Consider the following 21,995-nt stretch of genomic DNA (forward strand, 5'->3'; position numbering starts at 1 on the left):
TAGTGTTGTATATTACAAGTTGTTTGTTTTTTTTATTTATTATTATAGTTTTATCGATTCTATAAAATGAAAAAATCACATATCTTTAGATTCACGTTATTATTATGACGTAAAAGTTATATTTTTAAATAGTTTAAAATGTAACTTTACGAATTTAAAATACTCGTGCAACTAATAATTAACCAATGATTCGATGATAATAGATCTTTCTACAGCTCTCATGCGAAAATTTATGAACTGAAATGTATTTTATCTATCCTTATTTACAGAGCATAGTCATTGTTTTACATTGTAATAAGATATAACTATTCTAAAATAAAATTAATGAAGATAATGGAATAAATAAGATAATAATAATAAAATTAGTAAATCAGCACTACACATGGTCCTCATGCAAAACAATGAGATTAAAGTTATATATCCGAACCTCACAAATATAAATACTTATTGAAATGACATTTACTTATAACGAACTTAAAATTAACATTATTTTTACATATTTCTTTATATAAAATTTATGTATTAATTGACTTGATCATTAGAATTAAAATCGATTAATATAATTAATTGATAAATTTCTTTCAGTCGACATCACTAAGGAACTGCTGTTTAATGTCAATTTTGACAATTTGCTTTGCCAGCCGATGTAATTTTAATTTTTATTAAAGTTCTTGATTTTGATTTATAATTAAAATATCGTTTTTGACACAAAATTTAATAAATACTGTTAACTTAAAATTGAAAAGTTATACAGTAATAAAAATATTATCCAATGTTACCACCTTGTGTGTAGTAATAAATTTAATCATAAATAAAAGGCAATGATATGGAATTTATTGAATTGATATTGATAAATAAACTAGACGGAGTAATATTAAAATATCCACATCATGAGAATGTCGATGGCACAGTGTGTATTACAGGACATCATCTTATTTTGAGTTCTAGGAAAGAAGGCGTTCGCGAACTATGGGTATGTAATCTAATACTTTATAGCATATTTATAGGTGTCCCTAATTTCAACGTTCAACGGAAGGTGGGTAACAGGGAGCTATATGACGCTTTTGAAAAAATATTAAAAAAAAAATTCGATAATGTAATTAAGTGTTCTATCAACCACAGCTACAATTTAAAGATGTAACAATGACATTAAAAAGGAATTATTTGGTTTTTATTATTCTCCGAATTATATATATATATATATATATATATATATATATATATATATATATATATATATATATATATATATATATATATATATATATATGTCACTTTGACAAATCATACTGTAAAAAAAATTTACCATAGGCATAGCAGCAAGTAATTTCATAAGTTCTAGTATTTTATAAGGGCATTAGTATTCATAAGTTTTTATATTACTGGAATATATAAACTCTTTATTAGTGTGAATTTCATTTATATTTTTGAGCTTACGTCTCTACATTTTATTAATTCCAGCTCCTCCACAAGAATATAGACAGCATAGAAAAGAAAGAAAATAAACCAAGTAGTGGAGTGATGCAAGGAGGTTCACTGTTCCTCAAATGCAAGGATCTAAGGATATTCCAGCTGGATATAGCTGCCAGTAATGAGTTAAATCTCGTTGCACAAACTTTGGAAAACCTTTCCAATTTGCAAGATCCTGGGCTTTTCTATCCATTCTTTTATAGACATATGCATCCTATTATGGAGAATGGTTATACACTTTATAGGTATATAAACAAATTGTATTTTATATAATTACCCCATATGGCATCACCCATGGTTGTATTGTGATTTTGAATAGCCTAAAGCTTCATTACTGGATGTTTTATTAATTGCAAAATAGATTAATATATCCAAACAAAAAATACTTGTTTTATATATTAGTATAGATTTCTTAAACTTACAGTCTTCTAACATAATAAAATGAAAAAAAAAAAAAACAATAATACTCATGAGTATTAATATGAGATGTAAATGTATTATTTTGTTATAATATTTTTGCAATCTATATTTCAAACTCTTTAAAATATCACACTGCAGCCTGTAGTATAATACTGATATCTACTCTTTAATGCTATTGAATTTATACTTTTTTTACTGTATGCCTTATCCTTATCTCCATAGTTTGTTAAATAAGTTTGATTTACACTTTGAAAATCATTTTCATCTTTAAAATCATTGGTGTATTTGATATTATTTACCAGTGGAAGGTCAGGCTCCTTTAAGAAGACACATGTCTTATCTATTTATTGTTGTGCATAGTAAAAACCTCTACTCATATTCTTAGTTAAATTCTAATTCTGGATAATTCTAATTTTGGAGTGGGCACAGCCCTTTACATTTACATGAAACATGCCAGCAATACAATTTTCATCATCCATTTTTCAAATTTGGTTACTATAACAAAGCTCAACACTGGCATTTAAGAAACTATAAAACATATAAATATACATTATAAATATATATGAACATGAAACTATATTCCTTTAGATAGATTTGTAGAAGTGGTTTGAGTACTAGATTGGAAGTTTTTATATACCAGGTTGAATTAAAAATTATTATAATAAATGTGAAAGTTTATAACAATGGATGGATTGTTACTCTTTCATGCAACATCTACTAAAAGGATTTGAATGAAATTAGTTGTAATGAATTTAGTACACGAGAAGGTAATATCCTAACTTAGCACATAAGATATTCTATATACTGATTCATACAAGTAAAGCTGTGGGATAGAACTAGTACTCATATTTTTAAAACATGCTACAGTAAAAAGTAATTAGTAACCTGTCATACTGCCTCATTCTGTTTCGAGCATCCTGTAGTTCAGTATTATAGCTGTAAAAATTATGATAATCACTTTAAAGTAATAATCCACCATATAATATTACTCTTGATTTTCTAGTTTGACTAACAATTTGTGTATTTCAGTTTAGAAGAAGAATTTACAAAAGTCCTAGCCACAGAAGAGTGGAGAGTGTCACGAGTCAATCAAAACTATACAGTATGCTCGAGCTATGGAAAGGCTGTGCTAGTACCGAAGAGCATTGATGATGAGACTCTTATTGCTGCGGCCACTTTTAGACAAGGGGGAAGGTTCCCTGTTCTTTCATATAGGCATAATAATGGGGTATTTTTTTTTAAATCTATTTAATCAACCAACTTCTAAAAGGAGATTCTCATTTAGTATTTTTTTTAGTTACTTCATAACTCCATCAGTTCTAAACTGATTTGGAAAATTCTTTTTTTATCTGAAAGGATATACTTACAGAATGGTCCAATGGGAATTTTATCAAAATCGGTTCAGTAGTTTAGTTTTTAGATCAAAATAGGTTTTGCCACAATTGAAGTCAGTTTTTTTTGTTGGACACAAACTTTAATTATAAAAATCATAATATTGAAAACGTTCAGAATTTTCGATGTAAAGAATAAAATAATGGATTTATACACAGAAGTTTCTTATGTAGTGTAGGTGAATTCTAGGGCTTATCAATTACAGTAAACTATTCGCCGTTAATTGCATGTTCTCTTAGGTGTAGTTCAGTTGATTTTCTATATTGTATTAAGAGTTTTTATTATTTTATTGAAATTCAGATATAGGTTCTATAGCCATTTCTCTCTTTTTTTTAACATATATGTAGTACCAGAATCTGAACAATTCTTTACTACCATTCATTCAAAAGACATGCCTAGGAAGAACATATATCCCAAATAGTCAAGTAATTGTTGGGGGCATGCCAAAGACTACACCACTTATTGTTCCTATTACTATGCTATTTTCTTTTATACTACTAAGGTGGCAACCAAGCATATAAATATAAGCCTGCAATATCAGAAACATTACACACGTGTTGCATTCTACAACTTATTGTTTATTACTGTTAAATAAATATTATAAATGATAGTTTTCTGGAGTCTTTAATGCTTATTTCATTACTTTTTTTTTTTCTTTTTAGAGCCTCCTGTAAAATTTTAAAAGTTTTTTTTTTCTGTTTTCTAGGCAGTATTGATTCGTGCTGGTCAACCACTGTACGGCCCGAAACATCGTCGTTGTCGGCCTGATGAGGCGATTCTGAACACTGTCGTGGCTGTGGGCACTAAGGGTGTCATATATGACTTGCGTAGTTCTAATTCTATCTCACAGCAGCAGAATAAAGGTACTTACACAAGACTTAATCTCCATTTATTATAAAATAAAAAAAGAAAATAGTAAGATTTTTGTCTTTTGCCCTCTGGTTGAAAAGGAGAAACATATATTACATAGTCACCCAATTATAATGGAAAAAAGTTATGCATGAAGATGCTTTTAATTCAAATTTATGCCTAGCATTTTGCCCATTACTTTGTACGCGTGGATTTCAGAAGTAGAAAAACCAATAAAATAAATCAAGCACTTCTAAGATAAAAAGATATTCAGAGACACAACTGCGATAATTGTATCCAATTTGGTGCACTAGTTTTTGTGTAATGCCAGGACAGACAGGAGGCAGGCAAAATTTCTAAAATAATATTGTTTTAGCTACTATTGCTTTTATTGAGGTCCATCATATCAATTTTCCTTAAATACCTCTTGTTTAAAGACGTTGTTTAGTTGCATTTTGACGTTAAGCAACATTGTTTTATTTCAGGTGGTGGTACAGAGAGTAACTCCAATTACTCTCAATGGAAAATCTACAACAGATCAATGGACGAAGTGGACAACCAACAACAACTCTTAGATAGTTTTTCTAAATTAATTGAAGGTACATTATATTTTTATCACTGTTCAGTTCTAAATATCAGAATTAATTAATTGTTAATTGTTGAATTAATCACGATGGGCTAACTGACTTCCCTTTTCATTCTTATCTGTCACCCCTCATTTGTGGCCCGCCAGATATACTGGTGGCGCACGTTTTAATATAAAGATTTCCTGATATCGAATTAAAATTTCAATTTTAAAAAATAGGTTTATGAGAATGATGTTTTAAAATCCACCTCAATGTATTCTAACACTGTCATCATACAGATAAAGATAAATTTATTTGCATAAACGCGTTTGTGTATTATCTTCCTACACTAGAATATGGACGGATGTTCACTGCCATATTCGTATATTTTGCTGACATTACCGTACAAAATATGCACAGAAAATAATGTTTATTTCTCAGTATAGATACAGAGATATTTCAGAGGCGATAACTATATAATACTTATATGTTTCAGCGTGCAACGATCGCGAAATATCAAGCGATAAGTGGGTGTCGAAGCTGGAGTCGTGCGGGTGGCCGGAGAGCGTACGGAACTCGCTGCATACTGCATGCATTATCGCTCAGCACATACACCAAGTATGACCTCATAGTATATAGATAGATAGATACTCTTTATTGTTTCCTCCAAAAGATTATTACAGTAGTAAACTTATTATAAATAGATACAAAAAATTATAAGGAATGTTCACACTGAGAAAACAATGGGGGGCCTTATAGCTAAAAGCGATCTCTTCCAGGCAACCTTTGAATGGAGAGGAGTAGTTATATACTACATTTTCCTTTCGAGTCTTGCTTATCTGTATATTATGTCTCTATCTTCATATAAATTAATAATATTATGTAGTATTTGAGTTGAAGAATTGTTTTTTATCCCTGTCAATCAATTAATATATCCTAGTGTCGTGCGGACCAAGTTGTGGGTAAAATCTAGTAAAAAAATAAATTAAATAATAATAAAGGATTTTTCCAGGGAAATGGGAGTTTTTTTTGGTGGATGAAAATGATATGGTAACCCCGCCTGCGCTAACGGGATACGCTGGCGGAGCATCAGTAAAGGGTGATCGATGAGAATGAAAACAGGCCAGTTAGTCTATCATGATGAATTCAACAGGAATTAACCATGATAGTTTCCAGGGGGAACCGCGAGGAGGTCGACCTGGTTGGGTATATTGTTAGCAATGGGATTTTTAGTCCCCATTACTAACAATCCCTTTCCCCCCGGGAAATGGGAGTTAATGGGATTCACACGGGTGAAAACATGCATTGTTTGCTCCTACTTGAGGGTTATAACTTGACAACTATTGCCAGTTCAGCTAGTAACTATATAAAAATATATAAACTTACTATGAAAACTAATCTTCATGATTATGTTCACAGAAAGCTGAACCCGTATTGATTCACGGCACGCGTGGTGAAGATGCGACCTTGCTTGTGTGTTCATTGGTGCAGATCATACTGAATCCCGACTGCAGGACTATAAGGGGGTAAGAACCTTATTAATGAAGCAAATAAGTACCATAATTCCACTAATTGTATTTATAGTACAGTCAGCCCTGAAAACTAAGGGACATATTAAAGTTTCAAAATACCTTATTCATATATATATAAGTCTATGTATAATGTTATATATATATATATAAACGATTTCTTCATGTATTAGCCATATATCTAATACATGAAAAATACATGTTTACAATCTAAATATATAAATATTTATAGAATCAAAGTGATTGTTAATCTGTGTTCTATTAAATGACCTAATATCATGTAAATATGTATGTAAACATTTCACGTGTAAACGCACCTTTAACTTACTTGCCGGCTCAACTGACCTTTAACTTTTTTTTTATATTTTTTTTAAATTTACTGCCTACATTAACATACTAATAAAATAGAAATAATATAGGATAAGAGTCAACAATATTTTAAAATTACTGGTTGATGGTTTCCAGAGGGGACTACGGGGAGGTCGACCTGATAGGGTATATTGCTAACAATGGGTAGTCCGCATTACTAACAATCCCTTTCCCCTTGGGTCAAAGGTTAATGAATCTCTTTTGTGTTCTTAACCAGGTTACAAGCTCTGATAGAGCGGGAGTGGCTGCAGGCGGGTCACCCGTTCGGTGCTCGGCTGCGTGGTGGTGCCTACAGCTCGCACTCGTCGCATCACACGTCGCGAGCTGCGCCCACCTTCCCTTTATTCCTGGACTGCGTGAGACAGTTCCTCGAACAGTTCCCATGCAGTTTCGAGTATCGTCAGTCCTTCCTCATCACGCTCTTCGAGCATTCTTATGCTAGTCAATTTGGTAAGTAATTATTGAATCAGTCCACTCGACATATGCCTCACTATAACGTCTTCTCTTTGAATCCGTGTGACAATTCCTATGCACTATCTAATTTCTTCTTTCATTCTCTACCACGCAGTTTGCACATTCTTACGCATCAATATGCAAGTGGTAATTTTTTTTATATCACTGAGGTGGCAAACAAGCATACGGCCCACCTGATGGTAAGTGGTTACCGTAAACTATGAACACCTCCAATACCAGAGGTATTACGCGTGCATGCCGCATGCATGCCACACCAACCTTCCGCCGTCCCTGAATAGGCATGATGACACTAACTAAGAAGGACTGAAATCACGGTTTCATGTAATTTTCTATGATAGACTGATTTATATTGAAACATTTGGTTACAATACAAACGGGATTATATTTATTTTAGTAAAAGTAAAAATTCAAAACATCAACCCACCATGATAGATTGAAAACCAATCAGGAGCATGTGATGTCAGCCTTTCGGAATCAAATTATCCATTATGTATATATTGATGGTAGGTGCTCCTTGGTCTCTTTGGGTTGTATGCAGAACTGGAAAATAAATACGATATGTTAACATGACTAAAACGATGGTCACGGTGAGGGAAGGCATTTTGAGAAAACCTGCTTGTTCAGACAACAGGTGAATGTGTAACCACGATCCAATCTGGTATGTAGGCATATTATTTTTTATCAAGTCTGAGAATCGGAACTACTAATTAATACACACCATTGAAAAATATAAAACATGGATAGACAACTTATTTATCAATATTGTAGAGAAATCAGTGGGTAAATGCCTATACTTTCTGTAACTCTCAGTGATATGAAACCTAACATCAAAGTTTGGGGGGGGGGGAGAGGGGAGGAATTGTTAGTAGTGTGGACTCCCAGTTCCATTGCTAACAGTATACCTTGTCAGGTTGACCTCCACGTGGTCTTGGAAACAATGGTGTTGAATTCCAGATGCATTCATCACAATGGGCTAACTAAGCAGCCGTTTCATTCGGACCTATAATCCCTTACTGGTGTGCTGGCAGTGTATACCGTTAGCGCAAGGCGGGGTTACAATTTCATTATAATCCATTAAAAAAAAAGATCATTAAAAATTTTACATATTATTTGTAATCTCTTTGACTATACTATTCATGTATAAAAAATAAATAATACGGTTTAGGGACATTCCTGTGCGACAACGATCAAGAGCGCGAGTCTCGAGGCGTATACGAACAGACGACCAGCATCTGGTCGTGGGTGAACCAGCCGGATGAGCTCACAACCTACATCAACCCGCTGTACGACCCTACCCCCACGGTCATATGGCCCTCGGTGGCTCCTATGAGTTACGTCATATGGGAAGGTAAGAACCCAACTGGATTAATATTAACTCTAACGCCTTACTTGCACGTTTTTAGCAAATAAATTTTATTATTAATATAGCGCGCATACTTTCTATTTCCTTTGATTTTATCGAAATATTTAAGTAAGTGTAGATTATATTTAAGTAAAAACTTAGTTATTTAGTTATTCGCCACTCAACTAAATTATTAAAGCAAAATTATTCGTCTCGTTGTCTCGAACCGAACAATATTTCGTCTGTTTGTATCGTTCAAAAGAGTTTCAATTTGAGCTGTATGTTTAAAATAGACAGTGATAACTTAAACTAAACTTAAAACTGATTCCATCCTGTTTTTGTTTAGTCTTGACTTCTTTTCTTTACAACTTAATTGCTTTGTCAGGGCATCTAATTCATATATCTCGGCTCCGTTCTAGATATTATACAGACGTCCCAGATATACTATGGCTGCATTTTCAATACTGTGTTTTATTATGTTGGCAGAACTGTATCTCCGTTGGTTGATTGAGCAACACACGGAAGAACGGGAGGAGCAGTACAGAACAATTAGAGCTCGCGAACAACAATTGCGCTCTCAGGCGCAGCTACTACGAAGGGAGCTGTTCGACATCGCGCATCAGTACTACGGAGACGGGAAACAACAGGTTATTAATGATAAGTAGCCAGGTTATGATTAGATTATGGCGGGAAGTTATTGACACTTTTAATTTTCAAAATGTCATAATATTTTAATATTTCAGTCTCAATTTTGGTTAGTTGCGTTATATAAATCTCTATATGGAATGAATAAAATATTATTATTATTGCGTTATATATTTTTATATGCAAGCAGTTATTTATAAAAGTATTTTCTTACACTTCAAGATTGTGATGAGGTGATGTATACCAATTAGAGAGAAAATGATACTTATGAATGTAGTTTCGACTTCGAGCCTACTTTCAGCAGGTTTGCTGCCGAAATTGAAACCGAATTTTCGTGTTGGGTACTATTGTAGTGATTTCTTATTAATTTCATATATTCTATGCCTACTCATAAGGTGTATGCGCACTTATCCTCGTCGAACACGAATTTTATCTTGTTATTAAATCTTAGAAAACCTCGCTCACCGATTTGCGTTGAATTGCTAGATTATACGGAGTTAAATCGAAACTTAGTATACTTTAGAGAGTATTTTATCAGTTATACTGAATATTTCACCAATGAAACACGGAATTAAAAACGACAAAATTTTTTACTGCTCTTATAACTAACACTAACACTGACGCGCTCAGCTGTTTAGTTACTATGGAAAATTTATAATTTATTGTCGTTTGCCGAATTTTTGATTCGCAAAATTTCTGCTCTGATATTTTATAGCATGTGTAGATTTCTTTTTTAATAACCGCCTACGATTTTAATTTTTCTCTGTATAGGTATACAGGGTGAATATCCGATAGATATAGGTATATCGATTAGTTATTTAGATACAATAGCGAATTATTGAGGATTCGGTAACAAATTCTCAATAAATGCCAAAAACGTCATTGATTCGATGACGCGATTGGGAGCGGTTTGCAGGCGACTGGCGGTGTACTTTGTAACGCTATTCTTTCGGTGCGGATAAGTGCGTGTTCACCTTTAAACTAATTATATAAGATCTTCAGCTTTTTATATTGGACCTAATTATTATGTTACAAAGTAACTAAATGGTGCGTGCTTATACACCAATATGTAGATAATTAAGTTTAAACTTAAGACAAATAAGACTGCCATTTTCATATTGCTATACCATAATAATTGATTTATCCTAAATCTCGCCTTTTTGCCACAAATGTGTGAAACAGAACGTACTTACAAAGACTTCTAAATACAGTATAATTAAAAATCCAGATATTTATGAAAAAATTATTAAATTTATGAAAATGTCCGGTTTTTTGGCGCATTTATTACTAATGTTGATAAGAGATTTGCAACATATTATTTACAGATTAGCTCTCTAACCGCCATACTTATGTAAATAATATTATTTTATTATAGTAATCATAGCCCTTTCTCTTTATTGTCGATTACCTATGTGATAAGTATAATTATGAATAAATCTGATTTTCTCATACTATATATATATTATTATATATAATACGTTATTTCATGCGAGATATGTTTACGGAAAAATTTACAAATATAACCGCGTAGTAAATCTCGCATTAGGGACTCATTGACACTCTTTGAAATTGCGTATATGTGTGAGTGAGCCGTGTATTTACAAGCGAACTAACGCGCTATGATAATATTTCATTAGTGATTATTCATGCGAAATAGTGATGTGCCGTGTCGGCCATTTTTTGTATTCGAATATTTTGGTACTCATTAAAAAATAATCGGAGAGTAAGAAGTACGTGTATGGATATTCGAGTACTTCATCGGATTCCATATTGTTTTAAACTTTTCTGAAGCTTACTTTTTGTTTTGACCGTTGATAATTAAGAAAAAATTCAAAATTATGAAATCATAAAATAAAACAAAATTTTTTGACAAGCATGTGACTAATATTCGAGTTCTAGAAGTACTTGAATCTTGTATTCGAGTCAGCTTGACTTGGCACATCACTAACGCGAAGTCTTTTTTCTCGTACATGTAGTCACATCTAGGGAAACATTTCACATATTATGGCTTTAAGAGAAATTTCATTAAATTAATTTGAAGACACTAATGATTATATAATTTTAGTATATATTACGTAATATACTAGAAATAGGTTAGACTTGCAACATTCCCTTCCTCTATTAAAATAGAAATATTATTCATAACATTATGGTACAAAAAAACATATATGATATCTTAATATTGATTGAAACAGAAAATTTTATTTAAAAAAATATTTTTTTTTTAAATAAGCAACTAACTCAATCGAATTTAGGCTTTGTGATGTTCCATTTTTATTATCTGCGTTCAATATCGCCCGCATGGGTATAATTATGTTACCTCTATAGAAATTTTGGGTTAATGTGCTTACGGTATTGAGGGCAAGAAAATCAAAGCTTACCAATACGTCTTCCCACAACAATTTTTATTTTATTTCACACGCTGTATCATAAAGTTAAAACGTGCAACTATTTTTGTAACTCGTTAAAAAAAAAAACGAATAGAGATTATTTATTCGGCACGTATTATTTTTAAATTCAGACTTCTATGTGCAGTGTTCAAGTATTCTATATACATTAAGCCAAAAATATTTTATATTTTGACGACCATAATGTATTTATTGTATTTATAAATATTATAAAATTTTGTCATAGATTTTATTAAGTAAATATAATAGTATCGTCATATACTTTTCATGAAAATATGTATACTTAAGTGGCGGCCTAAACTATTGTATTAAGTATGGAATTTAACCATTCTGTTTTAGTACTAGATTTGTTATAAGTAATTTTATAAAGAACTAACTGTAATTCGCGGCTTTGCACGTGTGAATTAAAGTCAATCTACCCTGTATGTATTAAATTCACCCATGTATTAAATTCCATCAAATCTGTTCGCTTAAAAAAGCTATATATTCTAATGCAATTTTCGACAATTTATTAAATTTTTTTCGACATAAATTATTATAATTAAAATCATGTATGAACATCACATTGTCCATGAAATATACATACTTATTTACCTTTAATACTTTAATGCGGAATCTATGATATAAAATAACAGGTCAGTATTGAGTACGAGTCTTAAAATTCGATACTTATTTATGTAGGTACAGCTTGGATAAAAGATTTTAATATCGTTCAAATATATCACTTTAGATCCATGTTAGAAACAATACACAAGCAAAATATACATAAAAATAAAACATACATTTTAATATCCAACAATTCGATAATGCTACACGTGTAACCCTATTATTATGATGTGAAAGTTCAAAATAATTTGTACAGATTTTCCTAGTATGTATTTCTCTATTCTCATCGATACAAAGGAATGGAAAGTTGATATCTACATTTGGAAAAATGCTATTTGTGTGTACAATTGTTTTAGAAAGTATTTTGTGTATGATAATGACCCCACAGCGTCTGTAATGTGGTAGTTACCCGCATTCCGTGAAGTCGGAGTCGGGATTATAGACATAGCATGCGAAGACGAAGAACACGGGACTTTAAAGTCTTTTGTTTACGCAGCTGTCAAATTCTGTCCGCGGATAAAATTTCCCGATGCATTTGCCTTTTAAGTCCAACGAGGGACAGCTCTATTCTAAACACAGTACCAGACTTAGGAAAGGTTCAGAGACCCGATCCCGAAAGCCGAGAGGGGCGTCGAAGTTTAAAGGTTCACATAAAATACGTCCTGTAAATATCGAATATGTAAATATCTTGTGACCATTTTCTACGTCGTCAGAGGAGGATGGGCACGAGGGGACGCCTCAATAAAGGTCACAGCATTGACCTTTGTTTTTTTTCGTCACCGCAAGTGTGGGCGCCATTAGCAATTTGCCCAGTAATGCTAAGTAAGCTAAAGCCAGCTCTGCCATAATAAAACACCTCAAATTGTATATTCTTCATACAGCGCGTATTACGCAAACACGAAACTTTATCCGCAGACAAAATGTCAGACGTTTGAAAAGGCTTATACTTCGGGTGCACGAAGTTCCGGATTTGATCTCATTCGGGCTAATTTGTAACAATTTGATTTGTATTACGTGTTGTATAATTCTTACAGCAACGGTTCTATCGAATTAATATAAAAAAAAATCATTTTATTGTATACCTATTAACCACCAGGCCGTTAATTTGTAACCAGCCAATTGTAGTACAATACTGCAGCGGCCAGCAACTGAGGCATTGATGAACGAACGTGCAAATTTGGGCCGAGGTGTAGCCGAGGCACACATACGTGAGTCCATCAATGTCTAGTTGTGGCCAAGACTTGTATACTACTTTTCTCAAACAATGCGCGGAAATTAAAAACAAAATTTTACTTTTTAAGTTCAATGACGAATAACGAACAATAATATTTTTTCACGCGCCATAATGTTCCTTTGTTTTTTTTTTTCAATAGACAGCTTCTTTTTGCAAGCCAGTTCGAAATTTAAATAAAACATTTTATTAGTTACCTCCCTGGTAGCCATGTTTCGAAGTAAAAGGTCATTCCATTTTTAAATTACAGGATAGATATGAGTTTACATAGTAATTTATCTGGCTGCAAAACACGACAGATATGGACTTTCATACAACTTTTGCCGGCCGCTGCCCGCATGTATCTGGCCAGTACGGCAATTTTGATTTATCTCTAAGAAGATTGTCAAAATAATGCTCACATTTCCAAGCATGTTTGAGAAAATGTGATTATCTGATTTTTGTCATTGTAATTTATTTTGATTCTTATATAAACTGACTTCTTCTTTTACTGTTGTTCTTATGATGATATTCTAATGAATAGCGGGATATTCTAATGAATTTTGAACTTTTATTTATATTTTAAACAGATTTTTAGTCCCACTGTAGGTACTATATTTATGCAGAGTATATTAATCAAATCAAAGTATGTACCTACACATGACATAAGTATTAATATATTATATATGTATAAACAATGTCACATGTAACGATTTAAAATTATTTAATGTCAATTGGAGATGAATGAATTTATTTATTGGTCAATTAAATATTGCACGGCATACATATTGTTTTATTTGCATAATAACAGTTTGAAAAGATTTACCTCGTAAAGGAAATATGGATTGAACCCTAATACCTTTGGCCTATATTCAACGATAAACATAGTATTCTCATCATATCAGCCTTTATCCGTCCACTGCTAAACATAAGCCTCTCTCTTTGGGAGGTTTGCCGGTAGTTGCCATACTTGGCATGCGGATTGGCAACCGCAGTCAGGCTTTAAAGATGTTTTAAGAGGGACGCTGCTGCTCATCACTCGCCCTTCCTTAGTTCTTACGACACCCCCAGGAAAGGAAGGGGTGGCCTATTCTATGCCGAGACCACACGGCCATTCTGCTATGACTATTTTCTAAAAAAAACTAATTACGTATAACAAAGGAAAGAGCCAAATCAATAAAATCTTCATTCGACGATGACATCAAAACACACGCAGCTTTGGGTGAGCTCCTATTTTCGATTGTGGTTAGAGCTGTCTCATTAACGAGGGAAGGTTGTTAGTAATGGAGAGGTAAGTTTCCATTGCTAGCAAAAAGTATACCCTGTCAGGTCTATCTCCACGTGGTTCACGTTGGAAACTATCGTAGTTAATTCCGAGTAAATTCGCTACGATGGACCAACTGACCTGAAGGCCTATCATGAAATATTTTCCGAAATTTCGGGGACGAACGAAACAGAAATTTGTAGTTAAAATTACATAATATATGCCGTTTAAAATTATTAAAATATCGTTCCTCTGGACTATTAGGATAAGATCTGTGATGAACGTAATGTTAAGCTTCATTTACTGAATCGATATTGGTACGAACAAAAACACGAAATTGAGCCCGAAAATTCGGAATTTCATTTCATGGTAGACCATCTGATTTGATCCTTCACAGGTACCCCGGCAATTTACACTGTTATCTAAGACGGCTAGACCATTCTAAAAAAGACCTCCGTCACTGCACGTATTATTATTGTATTATTAACATTTCTGTAACTGTCAATTTTCTGAAGTGACCTGTAATGGATCCTTAATTCCATCGTCACAATAATAATTCTATTCTAGTCTTTGTTATTCATATGTAAAATTTTATCCCGTATGCATGATGGGTGCGTTGATACTTGGTGGATGTGGCCCGCGTGCCAACAATGGGAAGATGGACCGATAAACTGGGCATACGTGTTCTGAGTGACGCTATGCATTGCTCGTTTCAATACGCTTGCTTACTAACTGAAGTATAGAAGTATTATTTTATTTTTATTTTAATAGGGAAACATACAATACCTAAAACATATAAATAATAAACATAGCCATATTATGAAGCAGTGAAGTTTCCACAAAAATAAACATAAACAAAATCAAATAAACGAGAGCAGATTTATTAATATAATAAATAAATTTGTATAATTTGTATATTAATAAGTAATAAATTTGTGTAAAAATATGTATAATAATAAATAAATAATAATTACAATGAATAAAAAGAAAAAATTTTAACAATAATAATCAACAATTTTTAAATAATTTTATGATGAATTCTTTAGAACAATAATTCACCTTCCGATCGCTTGACTTTTTGTTGGCGTGTTCCTAATGCCCGACTCAAATCGGCCACTTTATACTGTACTCGTTTTTTAAATATTCCTGACTAAACAACTAGTGGCAAATAATTATGAAATATTGTATACCTACCTCCTTTATTCATAAAAAAATAGAAATTCCTACAAACCCCTTTTTTGCTATTGTAATGTTTTGTCAAAAAGTATTTTCAACAAATTATAGCTAGCGTTACTCGGGATGTTCTAAGGATCATACCTACTTTCAAATCTGTTCAAACATTTAGAAATTACGGTAAAATTAGGAACAATTTGTATATACCCGCATAAACCCTAAAACATTACACTTCTTTTTTTGTGTAGTTGTGTAATTAGATGTTTGCAAATAAAAATTGTGAATAAACACTTATAAAGATTGGATTAGTTGAAAAATGAATACAAAGTATAAATAAATTTTCCACCGATATTTTAGTCAAAATTGTTTATTTACGTCTGAGCCACCAAGTATATGGAAATATTGGATTGTTACAATGTTATCACTTTTCTCTTCCCGATAAAGTGGTAGATCGATGCGTGTGTTGGTGTTGACGCGATGGTGTGGCACAGACTTAGATATATGTAGATGACGCAATTTTATGTAGTTCGCATATAAATTTATTGATATAAAAAGATAAGGTCATAAGAACTTACTTGGCTTTGATTACATTTCTATTAGGAATTTTTACAAGATAAAAAAAAATATTGATGTAAAATAATATTACAGCCCTCTTAAAAAAATAACAAACGAGTCTACCCAGAGATAATATTTTACTTTCCTATGTATGAAATAGAAAATAGCAGCAATTTGTTGTTTCTGATGTAAATAGCAACCAAATGTACCTGTCCTTTTACTATTTCTCTAGAGTTACTTGTAATGATTTAAAAAAAATATATTTTAAGTTACAGTATCTAATGAACTGTGCAAACGAGGGATATTTTATCCACAAAAAAATCGCTCGATATTTGTTTCGTCTTCTCGAGTTTTTAAACCAAATACAATCCTCAGTGTAAATTTTAGCCTGATCATATAAAGCTTTCAAAATTGCATGCTGCAAATATGAGTAGCGATTTCTTTAAAGGCGGGAAATGCACCGGTAACACATAATATCATGATGTAAGTATTCATGGGCAACATTAGCCAGTTTTTATCAGGTGGGCCATAAACTCATTTGTATCCCTAATAATTAGAAAAAAAATATGGCATGCTTAATTTCAAAATAATTGAGGCAGGTACTACTTGCGTCGTCTATCTCTATGTATGTCTGTATACGCCGTGCGGTGCTGCGGGCACGTCGTAATGATGCGGTCGGCGTAATAGCAACGTAAAGTCGTTCACCCCGCTTTACACTATCTGCCACCACTTTCAGTTAACATTAAACATCATTGTGGGTTTATGACAGAGGATATCAAAGCGTGGTAGTTACTATACGTATCGATATTATGATGCGAACATGTAAATTTGTAAGTCTCTCTTATAAGTACACAAGCGGCCTGTCCCGGCGTCGCACAGGTGGACATTTTTACATTTTAAAAAGCGACGGAAACTTAAAAATGGAGTAACTTCTCCCGTTTTCCCAACATTTCCCTTCACTGCTCTGCTCCTATTGATCGTAGCGTGATGAAAAGTATACATACTATAACCTGCCCAGAAGTATGAAGAATAATTGTACCAAGTTTCGTTAAAATCCGTCGAATAGTTTTTGTTTCTATAACGAACATACAGACAGACAGATAGACAAAAATTTTACTGATTGCATTTTTGGCATCAGTATCGATCACTAATCACCCCCTGATAGTTATTTTGGAAATATATTTCATGTATAGAATTGACCTCTCTACAGATTTATTATAAGTATAGATAAGGTTCAATATCTTATAATCCAAATTCCATAACTTGTTTTATGTAATCTAATTATTATTTTCTATTTTTTTACAGTATTTAAAATGGCATACAAAGTGACGGACCACCTGGTGAAAAGTGGTAACCATCGTCTATAGACATGAAAAGCATCGTGGACATAGAATAATAGAATACACTTAATAAAAAAAATAAGACTCTAAATGAATGCTTCATGCATTCACGAATACGTATAACAGCTATTTTGATTGTAAAGATAAGAGATAACAATAATAGGTCAGTACAATTTGAAATTTAGTGTACATTTTTATTTCGATGGATGGTAATGGTATGGTAACCCCTGCCTGCGCAGGCAATTATATTTCGGCCCATCGTGACCTGACAAGCCACGTTGCTCTTAAGGGGTACCTAGTTCCCATTACTAATAACCCTTATAGCCCCTTTAGTGTATGCCAGTCCTCAGGAATGGCAACGCATGGGGGGTATCATGGGCGAAACAATATACTCTGTTATGTCCATGGTACTGCTCATTTCTATAGGCGACGGTTACCACTTTACATCAGGTGGGCCATTAGCTTGTTTGGCATTCTAAGTTGTATAAAAAAAAAAAAATATGTGGCTAATAGAATCCAGGTATTAAATATAACAAGGTACCTATAATACCTACTTATAAACAACTGGTAAAGAATCTAACTTTATAAGAGTAGGATATATTATTGTTATATATTAGACAGACATATATTATCGTTCCCTCCAAAAGATTACAGGAGAAGCAGAAACAATAATAATCCTCCTTTTAGCTGGTTCGCTGTAGTTGGATAAAAATTACACGAAATAGATCACACAGTGAAAACAATGGATTGTCTTATCGCTTAAAGCAATCTCCTCCAAGTAACCTATGGATGGAGAGGAGTAATTATTAACACTTATCAACGGTTCGGTCGAAGGCACGAATAAAATTCTATTACACGAATAAAATATATATGGCGGCTTGGTAAAACGGCGGCAGTTTAAAAAAATAAAAAAAAAACACTATTTTATTAATTTGAATTTATATATTCTGTAACCATGTTATTTATAACAGATACATTCCATAAGAGATTAAAAATTTGATTCTAGTTTTTATCAAGATTTCCATTACTGGATTCGATTACTGTGCAATATATGCAGGAGAGACATAGATATAGAGAGGTCAAAGTTCTCAGATAGTATCTTGGCTAGTACTGTATCGGCTTGGCGCTTTCTCTATACTCGTACACTGCAGATGGTAATACATCGTACACTACGCAAGGTATCAATCCTTGCCTCTTTACCAAAATCGTAGCAAAAAGTTGAATCTTTTGAGAAATTCATTAAAAAAAATATGTTACTTATTATTTATTGGATATTAATTTGATTATTTTAACAATGTTGGACGAATAGATAGATGGTTGCGGATTTAATCTACATACAATCACAATACAATCATTATGTATGACTTCATGATTAATTTTTGTATTAGTCTGGGCATAGTCTACGCCATACCATATCAATCGTTAACTGTCCACTGTTGAACATAGGCCTCCACAGTAAGGGGGATTTTGCCAGTAGTTGCCACGCTTGGCAGGATGGTTGACAACCGCAGTTAGACTTTAGTGATGTTTTGAGAGAGACGCTTCCCTTAGTCGCCTCTTACGACACCCACGAGAAAGGAAGGTATGGGGCATTCTATGCATATTCGGTAGCATCCTTCAAATTGAAACATAGCCATGCAAACACAACTAATTCATGACAGAAACACGAGTAGGATAGAGGTACCCAAGCAGACGATTTTATACAAAATTTCCCTTTGGTAAAATGTTAATGTTAGAAATAACATAGGAGTTACTAGTAGAATATTATGATAATACTATTCTTCTGGTGAGAATTTTGTAACCGGGAAATGCCTAATACAGTTTTTAGTCCGCAAATTACAGTAGCAATTTGTTATTAAATTGGAATGTCGGGTACTTGCATTGTTTTCCCTAACAATATATGTATTGTGAAATTGTACTCTTTAATAGTGCTCTATAACAATACAGTGGGTAATTACTGAACCGTACGCAAACACAGAAGAGGCTGTTTCGGTAAACAGACTGTAAACGGCTTTATACGAACTATTAATCGTCGGTTAAAGCTCTCCATAAATGTTGCATAATGGTGCCAAATACTACCTATGTGATAAAATACTAATATTTCTTTTTAAATAGTACCCAATCATATCCAATCAATAGGCTGAATCTCAAGTTAAAATAAATAATATGCTATGAGAAATCTCACAAGGGACATCTAAGGTACGCAGAAAGCCCAAATCTGAGTCTAGTTAGAAAACATGATGTTTTCTAACTTGCTTTATTTATTTATCTATTTTTTTAGACTTTATTGCATGATTTATACAATAGTAAATACATTTAACTGTAATGAGAAATGATACAAAATGTTAAATTTAGTAAAAATTATTTTATTTATTTATTTATTCATTAGTACAAATATGTGTACATGGCGGACTTAATGCTAAAAGCATTCTCTCCCAGTCAACCATAGAAAAATTACTAGGCAAATTTAGTAAATGATTTACTAAATTTATCTGATTAATTCTATATTATATGTACAAATAATCAGTGAAGAAATTTTAATGATTTAGAAAATTAATATTTATTGACTTGTTATTAGTAACTGATATACCTTATTTGAAGTGCTTGCATCAATTAATTTTTAGAAATTACACTTGTAGGTACAACTATAGAGTACCATTGATCAATTATCTTTTTTATTTTTTCTACCCATATTTTTTTGAGAAAAATTGACAATTTTATATTTAGAACATTTCTTTTTGAAGCTATTTACCTTTACCCTTAAATTTAACTACAGATTACCGCTAGAGAATATTTCCAACTACGAATGAATCCAACTAACAATATTCTTTTTGCTTTTAAGTATTAACAAACAATTACAATATTTTATTACTATTTTATACAGTACGATTCTATAATGACAATGCATCAATGTTTACGTTCACACGTCAATACCGTTAGCTATAGAAAAATGAAATTGAATATAGAGGTATGTAAATCAATAAAATTGCACTGTACGCATTACAGAAACAATTACTATGTACTTAAGTTAAATAAGAATATTTTATGTTGGCGTGTACCGCTACACTCGATGACGGTGGTTTGGGCGCCGCCCCTTGCCTTCCGGCTTTTGTATTAGAGGCTCTGCCCGATTCGCGGTATTGAAGATTTTATTTAATCTATTATTTTGCTATGACTAAAAACAGAACATTATAGCGTCTGAATTGGGGGAAATGTACAGTTGAATGTACAGAATAAAGGCGATAAAATAGATATGAACAGATTTATATACATTAACCAGAGAGAGACGTTGTATAAAAAGTCTGCAGGTGTGATCCTCTGACTGACTGAATTTTTATAGACTTTTTAATGGGTGATAATGGAATGGTAACCCCACCCGCGCTATTGGTATGTTTTTGGACATTAAGTTGTAGTAAACGACTACGACTCAATGTTCAAAAACGCTCAGAAAAGTATCTGCTTTTACAAGTATACTATTGTAAATGTTCATAGTTTCTGGTTAATCCATTCATGTATAGTTATTTATTTATTTATTTACCTTTGTTTGCCCTTATCATTATATAAGAAAACAGTTTACAAAGATGATGGGTAGGAAGGTGTAGGTATCTATACATACACATCCGTTAACAGAAACAGTACCTTAATTCTTACAAAATTAATATGAAATCAACATAGCAATAGAGAGCCTATTCGATCTATTACAATAAGAATTAAAATTTTAATTCAGTTCAAGATAGCTGCAAAATAAATAAAAAAAAAAGTCGAATTGGAAAACTCTTTCTTTTACAAGTCGCATAAAAACACATAAAAAAAACTTTTGTAATTGCGAGGTCAAAATGCCATGACTTTTTTTTTCGAAATTTGCAAAAACTCAATTAGTGAAGTCCAAGTTGGTTACGAAGCAATGCGAGGGCAAAAAGTTGTTTACGATACGGTATCGTCAATATCTCATAAGAACAAAGTAGACACGTTCACCGAGTCAGTCAACGTATTGAACTTAGGTATGTTGTCTGAGTATCAAGTACCGAGCGCGGGGGCCGTTTTATGTTCAGTATTTTAATTTTTTTTATGCAAGTTAGAATGACAAACAACCTGATGGCCCACCTGATGGAAAGTGGTAATGGTCTCCTATAAACATGGACATAACAGAGTATACTGTTTCGCCCAAAATACCTCCATGCCATTCCTGAGGACTCAGGTGTTATTCCTCTGTACCCTGTAAATTCACTGCTATATCCCACCCTTCAAACCGAAACACAGCCATGCAAATACAACTGCTTCACAGTAGAAACACGAATGGTACCAAGGTGCTCAAGCAAACGACTTTTGTACAAAGTCGCCCTCTGGTGAATATACTGAATCATAATCGAAATTTCGGATTCG

The 21,995-nt window shown here is 32.7% G+C and overlaps 1 protein-coding gene across 1 annotated transcript; it reads left to right on the top strand.

Annotated features, from left to right (window-relative positions):
- Nucleotides 1-616: 616 nt before the first annotated feature.
- LOC113522703 (myotubularin-related protein 9) lies at nucleotides 617-14,064 on the top strand. Its single transcript, XM_026908484.3, has 10 exons — nucleotides 617-973; nucleotides 1,462-1,715; nucleotides 2,920-3,118; nucleotides 3,989-4,145; nucleotides 4,617-4,730; nucleotides 5,194-5,315; nucleotides 6,117-6,223; nucleotides 6,813-7,045; nucleotides 8,235-8,417; nucleotides 8,898-14,064. Exons 1-10 carry the CDS (start codon nucleotides 827-829, stop codon nucleotides 9,074-9,076), a joined length of 1,695 nt encoding a protein of 564 aa, XP_026764285.1. The 5' UTR covers nucleotides 617-826; the 3' UTR covers nucleotides 9,077-14,064.
- Nucleotides 14,065-21,995: the final 7,931 nt, after the last annotated feature.

Source organism: Galleria mellonella, unplaced genomic scaffold, assembly GCF_026898425.1.
Source record: "Galleria mellonella isolate WM207_F2 unplaced genomic scaffold, CSIRO_AGI_GalMel_v1 utg38, whole genome shotgun sequence".
Classification (NCBI taxonomy): Eukaryota; Metazoa; Arthropoda; class Insecta; order Lepidoptera; family Pyralidae; genus Galleria; species Galleria mellonella.